This window comes from Myotis nattereri (genome assembly GCF_964212035.1).
Source record: "Myotis nattereri genome assembly, chromosome: 17".
Taxonomy (NCBI): Eukaryota; Metazoa; Chordata; class Mammalia; order Chiroptera; family Vespertilionidae; genus Myotis; species Myotis nattereri.
Window position 1 is genome coordinate 38,327,001 of NC_138092.1, and position 12,174 is coordinate 38,339,174.

At 41.7% G+C, this 12,174-nt stretch overlaps 1 protein-coding gene across 8 annotated transcripts in view; it reads right to left on the reverse strand.

Annotated features, from left to right (window-relative positions):
• The window catches only part of EYA1 (EYA transcriptional coactivator and phosphatase 1), a gene marked incomplete at both ends in the record, with an annotated part of 278,470 nt that overhangs the window by 12,947 nt on the left and 253,349 nt on the right, over positions 1-12,174 (reverse strand). For all 8 annotated transcript variants that reach the window (XM_081111750.1, XM_081111749.1, XM_081111745.1 and 5 more), the window contains 5 exons: positions 2,834-2,934; positions 6,782-6,903; positions 7,020-7,134; positions 8,145-8,305; positions 8,410-8,468. In XM_081111750.1, coding sequence (XP_080967876.1) covers positions 2,834-2,934; positions 6,782-6,903; positions 7,020-7,134; positions 8,145-8,305; positions 8,410-8,468 — 558 coding nt within the window. The remainder of the gene's footprint in view (positions 1-2,833; positions 2,935-6,781; positions 6,904-7,019; positions 7,135-8,144; positions 8,306-8,409; positions 8,469-12,174) is intronic.

Sequence of the window (12,174 nt, forward strand, 5' to 3'; positions counted from 1 at the left end):
GGTGAATTCTTAGATTTTTGCCTCTTATGCACAAACTTTAAATTTAAATACTAGTTAGCCTAAAAAGGGCAGGCAGAATATAAGAAAGAAATGATCAGCTTGTCTCTCTGGATGATAGATTGATAATATCAGAATCTTATGTAAGGTTATTAGGAATCTGAACCTTCTGAAAAATCTGTACACTTTACATTCACACATACACAATCTTTTAACCCCTGGCCAGGTTCCCACACTGGGAGGCTTCAAGGTGCAAGGAGTTTGTTCGAAATAGATGCTACTGGATGCTTATCACATACACTCATCCCATGGAATCAAAACAGGAAGTTGAAGCGAGGAGTCCTCACAGTAAAAAAATTAAAAGAGCATGTTCTTTATAGGCAGCGGCATCATTCTTCCCGGTAGAGGTGTGTGACCCAAATATAAATAATAACAAAAGATAAACAGTGGGAATAATTTGAACTGTTCTTCAAAGAGAGCAAATAACCTCAGACCTGTTACTACTTTTCATTCTAACATCAAACCAAGAATTCCTTTACTTGGCATGTTGTTTCACCCACGCCAAGCAGCTAACTAACGCTGCTCAGTAAGGCTTAGGAAGGGACTCACCCACAGAAACCTCCACGGGGCCCAAAGGATTTCACTGGTATTCCTTGCATTTTAAGTTGTCATTTTCATAAGCATCCTTCTGTCTACCACGAGCTAAAAAGCCACATTTTGGCAACCTTCTCCTGAAATGAAAACTTCTTGGTAAATCTAGACGGAGAAAGACAAGCCTGGAGAACAGACCCTCACCTCAGGCCCTGGGCCCCACTGGTGTGGATGCTGCTTCAGTTCTAACTGCTCAGAGGTGCTAATCCATTCCATGTCCCTCTGGCCACCAGGAGGTCCTGTCTAGGAATAGCACAGAGATTCCAGAGGCTTTCCCAAGAAGACTTGAGTTTGGATTCCCACCAAAGATTCCCTCTAACTCTCTAGGGTTGTATCTGGAGTATTCTAAATTGACTCTGGGAAAGATTTCAATTCATGGAGGCAGCACAAAGGACTAACAGATGTACCTAAGGACCATGGTGGCTGGCCATTGGTAAAGCTGGGATGTAAGAGCTAGTGTTTAAGTGACAAATACTGCTTAGCATCAAGCTCGGCTGGATCTGAAGAGTGTGGGTTTCCACCAGCACTGATCACACGTGGGGAGCATAAAGTCCTGGGCACATTGCGTATTTGTAGGCATAAGTGAAATAATCCATTATTTAAGAGTGAGGGTTAGCTTCTATGCCTTCACTGAAATTCAGAAGCACTGAAAGTGAATTAAGTCACCTTCAGACTCTACAAGAAGGCTGATCACCTATCACGCTTAATGATGCACCTATATTCTGGTGACTTTATGTGCCACTTCTGGTATATACTAGAATACCCCAGGAGAACCAAACTGAAGAACTGAATCCCTTATGGAATTATACAGTGATTTCTATGAGTCAGTGTTTGGGGAAGGGAAAGAAAACTGTCCTATTGATTAATCTCATATTTAATGCTTTCCAATTTAAGAAATATTTATAGGGTACGACGGTGCCAAGAATTAGGGAGTTGTAAAATATTTTGAAGACAGTCTCAAACAACAAACCAAGCAAAATAATATCCCTAATTTTCTACAGCTCACACTTTACTGCTAACACAGGCATGTAGGCAAATAATACCAATGCCCACCATGTATTGCACACTTCATATATACCCAGCTCTGTCCCACAGTCTTCACACACCTGAACTAAACTATGCCTTAAACCAGCCCAGTCAGCTAGGAGCCATTCTTATTCCCACTTATAGATGAGGAAAGAGAAAGAAAAGAGTTAACTAACTTGCTCAAAGTCACGGAACTGGTAAGCGGCGGCTCTCTAATTCAAACCCAGACTGCCTGGCTCAGGAGTCCAAGCTATTTACAACTTCTCCAGTTATGTTATGAGTGAGTGCCACTGTAACCGAGCTCTTAAAAAACAAGGAAATTAGAAAAAGTGCTACATGAACTGGACTCTGAAAAGTAAGTAAGATAATGAGAGTAGAGCATTAGAGAAAATATAATTCCATGCTGAGCAGAGGCACCGGCGGGAAGAAGTGCTGGGCGTGGCCAAAGGACTGCGCACACCAATGTGACCGAGAGGTAAGGAGCGACAGTGAAAAAGACCGGCAGGCCAGGTTGTTACTATGGAATGTGGTCTCCTTAAAATACACCCATGAGGAAACTTTGCTAAGTTTTACCCTCAAAGGGATGCAGAGGAATGAAAAGAAGTATGAGGGGCAACCTGGGCGTCAAGCTCCCTTCCCCATATGTCAAGAGAGGCAAGGTGGCGACTTCATCATCAAGAGAAGGCCTGGACTCCAGGGCAGCGAATAGTATTGCAAGCCAGCCCTGGTCTCCTGGGAGAGCCTTTCTGGAGTGATGTTTGGAAGGTTCTCCGGTTGCATCCAGGCTCAGAGAACAAGATTTTGATCACCTGGCAGTGTCGGCCACGGGTGCAGCAGGGGGCCTGCTGGCTGAGCACACTGCACGTGCTAGCTGTGTCCGGGATGCCGGCTACAGCACGGAGCCTCTTCTGCTCCCAGACATCACACCAACGTCTACGTTCTGTGAACATCAACCATCCGTGACCCTTGAGCTTGTGTGCGTCCCTCTTCAGAAAACCCACTTCATGTTTAATTCTGCACTGCCCCCTTTCAGTGCTGACGGTTCAGAACACATCCATAAGCGGTTTCAGAGAAAGAGAATGTCTGCAAGTGACCCAGTTCTGAGCATTTTGAGGACCAAGAAACGAATGGCAGAAGGTGTACCCCTGGGAACACTCACCTTCTTCGCTCCCTGTTCCTCTTCCACGCCATCGCCTATGACGACATACACCACTTTTCTTCCAAACCTTTGGATTATCCTCTCGAAACAGCTTTCCTTTCCTAATGAACAAAAATAAATCACGAAACATGTAAAGGCTGGATAACTCAGTGCTATCGCACTTGCACTTCTTATTGACAACACTTTCTTCTTCATGCCTGTGATTCAACCCTCACCTACTTGTGCAAACTAGAAGGAGCTTTTACAAGTCGTGGGGTAACATGTGGAAGCGCGCACTAAATTAAAAACTGTAAATTAATTCCCCACGTGGTGTCCCATCCCTTGAAATTGACCATTTCAGTACTCTTTTCCCAAGGACTCGTTGATTGCAAAGCAGGTCCTAGTCCATGGCATACAGCATCCGAGGGGAGAAATACTCTTGCAGAAGTATTTTTTTTTTTCTACAAGCTGAGACTAAACAAAGGCATGTCATTCTGGCAACACATTTTAACTTGATTGTAAAATTGTTTCATGATCTTTTAAACTCCGAAAATCATGTTTGATCCAAAGGCTATCGATAAGGATGGGAAAAAATGGAGAAATCAAACACTATTGAATTCACCCCTTCATTTTCAGGTGGGATTGTATTTGAATTAAAGACCCTCCCCCTCCAAAAGCCTAACATGTTTGCCTGAAATATTCTCATCAACCTGTTTCTGCAATAAATGTCAGGTCATTTGGGGCACTTCAGGGAGATCATGCTTGCCTTACCCAGACATCTCATGTTCAATACAGCCCCTTCCTAGAGGAGAAGCAGGTAAAGGTAACAGAATCCCTTTATCTATCTATTATCTTTCCCATGTCATGACTTGGTTTGGGCTCCCATGGCGGCTGCACTGTCAGCACACCCGGCTCTTAATGCAGCCATTGTTGCTTCTTAGAGAAGAAGCTGGTGCTCCCAGTCCAGGGCTGCCAATGGGGTCATTTTAATGGACAATGGGGCAGTTTATAGTGTTCCACTGTGAATGGCTGAGCGGGGCCTGCGTCTCTTTCAAATAAGGATCAGATATACACGGGAACAAATTGCTTGTTTGCTTAAACAAATGTCTGCTTTATATTTGCATTTTGCACTAAAATATCTCGTTTGCATCTGGCAGAACAAAAATAAGGCCAGCCTTAGTCAAAGATGTCATTTCAATGCTTCTTTAGTCACCCACTAAACTGTGAAATGTTAAATCACTTTAAGAAACAAATACAAAGTACAGTTTTCACTGCAAAAATATACAACCCAAAACTTGGGTTGCAGTGAAACTACCTTTTTCTCCTCAGAGGGCAATGTTATCGGGTTTTTTGTCAAGTGTCCTTCGCATGGAAAACGGAGAAGTAAACTCATTGTTTTCTTAAAGGTGAGGCTGTGGCGAACAAAAAAATTCTCACCTATATGCTGTCTCCTACAGGCTTCGTTGTGAATTTGGGGTCATGCAGACATTTTGCCCAATAAAGATTTAAAAATTAAAACTATTAGAAGTTAATTTGAGGTCCTGTCTGCAGTTTTCATTTTGACCGGTGCATTTTTGTCGGAAAGAACATCATAGCTGTTACAGGAGACACCAGTCATCTTCGCCTATGACTTTGACATTGGCCTACAAGGAAAATGCCCAGGTTTTCTGTGCTGGTCCCCATATTATATCTCACTTCATGGCAAAATTAGCATTAACTATAGAAGTTTCTATCTCTACTTTTCTTATTAAAAAATATCATAGAAACTTGGGTTTTGAGATAATTCCTACCACCACAAATTCCTTTCATTCTAATTTTTATTCTGTGAGGTAAAAAATAAAAGGGTCCAATATGTCAAACAAAATGCCCATTAAAAATACTTACTTGATTGTTGTTATCATTTCCTATCACCTAACATTTTTGAAGTATTTGGAATTAAAGTTCAATGTGCATGACGTAATACACTACTTGCTCTTTCTTCGGGAAGTAAGGCAATATCCCTCTGTCCCATGTGCTTCTTAGGAATCTGTTTTGGCTTTCATGTGCTGATAAACCTTTACCTTGGACCCCTCTTTACAAAACACAATATGACTCCTCTGTATTGATACAGAGAGGATAAACACCTGACTTAATGTAATCTGATGGCTATTCCCATGGAACATGAGAACATAAAATTTTGGTTATATTGGGCTATGAGAAATTCTATTCTGTTCCTTTCTTTTCATAAGAATTTTCCAGCATTCTGTTCTTGGCCCTTTTCAGGAGGCATCGGTTATTCTCCAACTCCAACTATGTATTTCCAATGTCACAGAGCTATGCGAGTATCACATAGGCTCTTCAAATGCAACATTGATAAAATCAAACCCTTTTCTTTCCAATAAAATCTGATTCCCCATCAGCTAATAGTGTCACTACTGACTCAGTTACCTAAAAGATACCTCTGTTCAGCCTTCTTCAGGGTAAACAACCATTTATTCATAAAGGTCATTCAACAAACACTTACTGAGCAACTACTATGTACTGGACTCTAAAGCTACAATGATGAGTGAGACAGACAGACTTAACTATCTGGTGGGGAAGTCAGACTATAAACAAATAACTACACGGGTGATTTTTTAGCTGTAATTTAGTAGTGCTTTGAGGAAGAAGTATGAAAGTGTAGTCAGAGGACAGACGTACAGGCGTTCCATTTTCGCCCCTTTTTCTTAAGAGTTGAGCAGCCAAAAACAACCTTTTTTGCACCTACCAGGACACTCTCCCCCTTCCCCAGGACTCACTAAAATAATATTCATCTCATTAGGGTGACATACAGGCCACTTCTGACTGGACCCAAGTCTACCTTTCCAGCTTCAGCTTCCCATGAAGGCTGCACACTAGTCACGCAGGACCACTCACAAGTCCCTCAGAAGGGAACATGTTTTAATGTCTCTGTCCTTTTGCTCTCACAAGCCCATCTGTCTAGACAACTCATATTTACTGTTCTATACCCAGCTCAGATACCAGTTCTTCCCTTTAGCTTTCACTGACACTTGCCCTCTGCCCCCTCCTGGGGGGAAGTGAATGTTTCCTCAATGAAGTACATGTTTAGGCACTTAGTGGAAGGACCTCCTAGGATGTGGAAAGGTGTCTAGACCTTGGAATCAGAGATCTAGTTTGTCCATTTTCTTTACTAGCTATTAACCTGAATGATTTACTTAAGTCTCCAAGCTTTAGTTTCCTGATTTGTAAAATGCAAAGGCTGTGAAGATTGATTTTAAGATGTAAAATGCTTAGTAGAGTTCTGGGCTCTAATAAATACGTGATAAATGCTCGTTTACATATTTCTTCGTCATATTCTAGTTAGTTAGCTGCCTGCTTCCCCCGCTAGATAGTGAATTCTCTAAGAACAAGAGCCATGTCTTCTCATCCCACTTTCATTCTGTCTTGGTTTGTATTCTAACTACATTTTACTTTAGTTTTCTTTCTTCAATTATGTTGCTTTTTTTGCAAGAACTTAATATTTTGTATCCCCATAACAAAATGGGAACTCAATGGTTTACACATGTTGAATTAAAATAAAGCAAAAAATAGTTCCACCAGTAATTTAAATAAAGCTCTCATTAGAATTGTTTCATTTCTACTTTGTATATTTCTATACTACTATTTGTTTTAGCTTATAAGATTTTTTTATGATGTTGCCTAAAGAAAAATAAGATAATCTAGAATTGATGCTAACTTGGCTGTATCTAAAATGTGTAGGTCTTAATGTTAGCCAGTAAAGTGAAATTTTCTGAATAAAACTACACGGGTTATGATTTATATTTCTCTTCATGTCTAAAACCAATTTTGACAATAAAATTGGTTAAATTATTCTTCTAGTTTTTTTTGGCATCTAGCATTCTGAAAAGAAAGTCTCATTTAATGCCTTTCATTTTTAAAGCCATTAAAAGGAAGAAGAGTCCATTGTGAAACAAAACAAAAGCAGCTCACCTATTTTAGTTGCACTGTAAATATTTTCTATAGGGAATACAATTCCTAATCCATACAGCAGGACTTTCGCCAATGCTGGGATAAGCTGAGTCGTTGTTACTAAAATATTCACACAGTTTGTCCTATGAGAACAGAAAGAACAAAAAAAGACTTGAAAAATAAATCTCCAAAATGAACAAGGGTTAGCACAGCTCATTTCCCAGCAAAAGCACCATGAAGGGGCTTGGGGCGAGCTTACCTGGAGTGAATGAGTGTGAGGGCTTTCAGGGCCAGTGTCAACCAGGAGTCCGTCAGGGCTTCGATCTCGGCCCTCAGCTGCAGCCAGGCCTCCCTCTTGGCCGGACCGAGCAGACCTGTGGATTCAAAAGCACATGAACTACTTCCTTACCAGTGTGTCTGTTCTACATTATAAATCATCAACATGTGATGCTGCTACTACTACCACCCTCAAGCTTTATAGTAGAACAAGTCATTTTTCACATACTAGCGTTCATTTGACAAGTATTTAGTATTGTAGGAAACATCTATTGAGTGTACATTCCTAGCATCTCTTCTTCTGGTTATAGAAGTCATCTCTTCTCTTTGGGGAGCCTACTCACACCCATTCCTCTAACCATGTAGTTTGGACAGAGCCAACCCTACCCTCTGGCTCCCAGGATAGGAGCATGACCATGGGTTGGCCAGGGAAAGTCAATCTTGGAACTTTTGTTGAATCCATTGGGAAAGATATTTCTCCACCCAGTAGAAGCACTGGTTGCATATAAAGCTGGATGTACCAGCGGTCATCGTTGCCACCTTCTGGGAGGGACTGACCTAGAATGATTCCTGGAGGAAAAACTAGGCAAGAGATTCCTGATGGCATTGTTTGAGCACCTGGAGTTCGCCGTGCTGGAAACCAACACCACCCCGACATTTTCGTTATTGGGCCACAACATTCCCTTTTGTGCTAAAGCCATTTGGAACCACAATGAAGAGATCCAAACTAATACAAGAGCACCTACTGCTCAGAGCATCTACTGGGTAGAAGGAGCTTTTTATAAGCCATCTCAAGTCATCTGGGCAAAGACTGATAATCCCACCTCATTGGAAGGACAACAAAATGTCACAGAGGTCAAGAAACTTACTCCAGATCACACACCTACTATTAAGTCATGGAGCCAGGACTAGACTAGACTTGCCAGGGCAGCTGGCTTTAGTCCAATAGTCCTGTCACTAAGTCACAGTGAAATAATCACAGGTCAGACAAAACTGCTCTTAAAAAAGTTATATCAAAAAATCATGACACAAAAGTTGTGCGGTGCTCTGAGAATTTTTTCTAGGCTGTCTTAACTAACCCAGCGAGATACTGGTGACTGTCACTTGCCTCCAACATTATTTTTGTAGGTGTTGTAGATCTCTTTTACTCGTCGGTAGCGGAAAGCCAACTTTCTCATCCAGTCTACACCGCCACGCACGCCGGTCGCCAAGCATAAATTAGCGCTGGTGGCTGCAGCAGGGAAGCCATCTGTTCCAAAGTTATATGTGCTATTTAGACGCAAGAAAAGCCCAAAGTTAACCAAAGCAAGTTGATCTTAATTAGCTGAGCAATTACACTATAAAATGGAGTTGATCACTTTCTACGCACTCACCTTAGGTCTTGCCCATTATCATCTGAAGAGACATCATCTATATGAACTTGGTCACATTCCTAAAATGCAATTAAAACGCTACATGTCATTTTTCAAAAAGCATTTACTTTTTTTTTTTTTAAACCGCAGAGTTTTTAAAAAAACAAACCCCACAACTTTAATTGGACTGTTTTCCAACTATGTCAATCAGTAGGTGGCAGTCTTGTTAAATTGGCATTTTTACCTACTTCAGGTCCTCTTCTAATAGAAGAAAAGAGCAGTGTCATTAAGGACTACTGTTATTCAGCTTCAGAAACCACATTTTTGTGTTTAGAAAGGAAAGTGATTGAAAACAATTAGCATATGTGTTCCATAAACCTCAGGTACCTGAGGACACCATGCTGCTCAGAGCTGATTCAGTCAATGCCTTCCCATAACTGAAACCAGACATTTCGGTAAATGTAACATGCTAGAAAAATTAAACCTGATGCTAACTGCCAATGAAATTATGACCTCTGATTGCTGTCGAGCCACACACCAACACAGCCCGAGGCCAGTGTGCTGAGGAGGCCAGACAAAAAAATCTGTTACTGGTTTGCCATTGATTTGGAGATGCGAGTTTTATTCCTTCTCTTTCCCTCTTTCCCTCTTTCTTCCTCTCTCTCTCTCTCTCTCTCTCTCTCTCTCTCTCTCTCTCTCCCCCTCCTTCCCTCTCCCTCTCTCTGTGTTTGCAAGGAGGAAAAAAGCACGGGAGGCTTCACAACCCAAATGAAAAAAATCAAATCATGCACTGTTTTTTATTTAGTTTTACTCCTATTTTTTTTTTTTACCGTTTCACTATTATTACATACTAATTTTAAGCATTAGGTTTATGAGTTTATTATTTGAACAGACTTGATTTTTCAGTCCCAAACCATGTGTGAACTTGTTAGAAGACGATGCCATAATTGTGGGCTCAAGCTGTATTGGGCCAAGTTCATGTTCAGGCACCTGTTAGCACATGAGCACCCTGTACCTACCCCCTGGGTCCCCACAGCCTCAGAGTTGTGGGAAGAACCGATCTCACACAACTCAACAAAGCAGAATCCAACAAACATTTGCTGAACAAGTGAAGGCACACTAATTTGGAGACAGACAAGGTCTCCAGTCCAGAAAGAAGCAACACATCCTTGGCATGCTTTCATATTTCAGTCATGAGTCTTCTCTCTGCACTCAGGCTTCGAATACCCCAGAGGCCTTTAGTATACTTATTTCCCTAAAAGTTTTAGTTCAAAAATATTATTAAGAGAAATTTCCAGGCATACGCCCTATATTTTGAAAGTTTCTGATGAAAGGTCTGGTTACATTTCCTTACAGAGTTCATTTTATAAAATCTTAACATTCAGTTTGCAACCAAGATGGCATTCGCCAAGCACCACAGTGACAGGAGGTGTATTTTTATGTTGCCGGTTCCTTCTGAACAAATTCTTTGCTCTCCATGGATTTGTGAGGAAGGGAGCAGGAGATAGAAATGGAAGGAAACTCAAACCAGCTGTTGCTTAACAAAATTAAAACCCTGACCCCAACCTCTTCTCTAAAGCATCTATTTTCCAGGCAACCCGCTCCCAGCAAGCAGCAAGTACTCGGGAGGAAAAGACTTTGACCTTGTAACCCTCCCTGCTCTCCCGAGGTCTATAACCTCAGATAAGAAAAAAGGAAAAGCCAGTCAGGAGGCCTCACGTGTGGACGATGAATTGCACATTTGAAGACCAGGCCATTTCTGGAAAACACGTTTGGGACCTTCTCAGACTTATTCCTTTCATGGTCTTTCTGAAGGTGAATACTAGAATACTAGTTGTGGGATTTTTTTTTTGTTTTGTTTTTTTACAACATACTTATTCTGGCTTTGAAGAGATTCTAAATCATGGGTAGGAGTTTCTGCCATTCACCTAGTCAGAAATACAGGTTTTTTTTTTTTTTTTTTTTTTTTTTTTTAATGTTGTTGGTAAATAACTCTTTGGTTCGTGTACCAAAAAAAAAAAAAAAAAGTCATACCCACAAACCGAACCAAAAAGCCATAGTGATTTTTCTCTCTTGGGAGAAAACAGACAGGAGGAAGTCGAGCAACTACAAGAGGAAAAGAGATGTGGAGAAGAATGGATTTCAAGGAATCCAGGTTGACCTACAGTTATTAGGTTGACTCTGGGCGTGGGGGGAATTCTTTGGAAAAGCGGGGTGTTAAGAGGCTTTTCTTAGACTAAAGCCTAGTAAATCCCCATTACCAACAGAGCAGTCAGTTATCTGATCATGACTGTTAATGACTCCACTGTTGCTATTGTCCCCCCACATCCTGTGTTTGTTTTCTCCTGAGAGCTGGATTGGAGACTTTCTGTCCCCAGGCTGAGGCCTCATTTGAAGTTTTGCTCAATATCTTCCTTGGCCCTAATTAAATGTCAATGGCGCTTAGCTTTTACCTGCAGATACCAAACTCCCTTCCCAGTGACTGGATTAACAGCAGAGTTCCGTGTGGTGGCAACAAGGAAACCCCCCTTATCAGGAGACTTTGTGTAGAATGATTGCAGTGACAATCGATGGAAGAATCAACAGCATTGTTTAAAGGGCCCAATTAGCACCCCAGGAATTAAAAACACACAGGCCACTAAACTGTCCACGTTAACTGTGCTGCTGCTCGTTTCACTTAGCAATAGGAAAACACCATCTTGCACAGATTTCTAATCGATAAGGTACATACTGAAGATTCATCACCTGTAAGTGTTTGTATGAGTTTACGAATAATGGTATAAACGTTTTGAGAAATAAGCTATGTGTGTGTGGTTTTTAGGAAATTTTAATGAGAAACTATAATGTTACTATCTTGATGCTTACCTACTGAGAACTTTAATTCCTGAAAGAAAATGGAGACTATTAAGACACTGAAACGTTTCACAGCAGAGCTGCGTGACGCGGGAACTGTGCTGGGTGTACCCGCTCTGAGACTAGAAACTGCAGGTCCCTACATTCTGAAATCCTCAATCTCTCTCCCTGGGGATGAAACAGCCCTGAAATTGTCTCCTGCATCTTGTTGTTGTTGTTTTGTCTTCAGAGCCTCATTTTAGGTTTTCATTTCTGCTTTCTGGACTTGGTTGATTTTTAGTTGCCAAATGTGTTTTAACCTGATAATCAGATCCCTGAGGGAGGGGAGGGGCGCAGAAGGGGCCTGGCCCACTGAAACAACAGCAGAGCTGAAAGCCCCACTGGACGGACCCAGACACAGGAGACGGGAAGGGGGGCGTCCCCTATTTCTAGGTGCCAGAATGTATTCCTAAAACCCCATTTCCAGTGCTTCCCGCACAGAGGGCAGAACATACAGACTTCCATGGGGAAATATGCTTCTATTCCAAAGAGACAGGATGTGCTGAAAATGGGCTTTTGAAGTAAACCTCCCAAAATGTCCTGAGAGGTTTTGAAGGAGCTCAGTCACGCCTGAACCCACATCCTAAGGCAGCATGCACAGGTCTAGGGGTCCCCAGGGCCAGTTCAGCCAGGTGAGCATATTTTATGCAATAATCTATCTTGTTGAGGCTTAAGATGCATCAGGGACCCCCAACCTGTTTCCGTGTCTGGCCTGGGCCTCACTTGGGCCGAAGTAGCAATTCCCTAGACTCCTGGCAGAGTTTGCATTCAACACCCATCCCAGCTGGCTAATGGGTGCCTTAGCTTAGAAAGGTGGTCACTGATTGAAGGATCTAATTATTAAGGGGCTACTATGTTCTAGGTGCTGTTCTAGATGCTAAGGACACACCATTA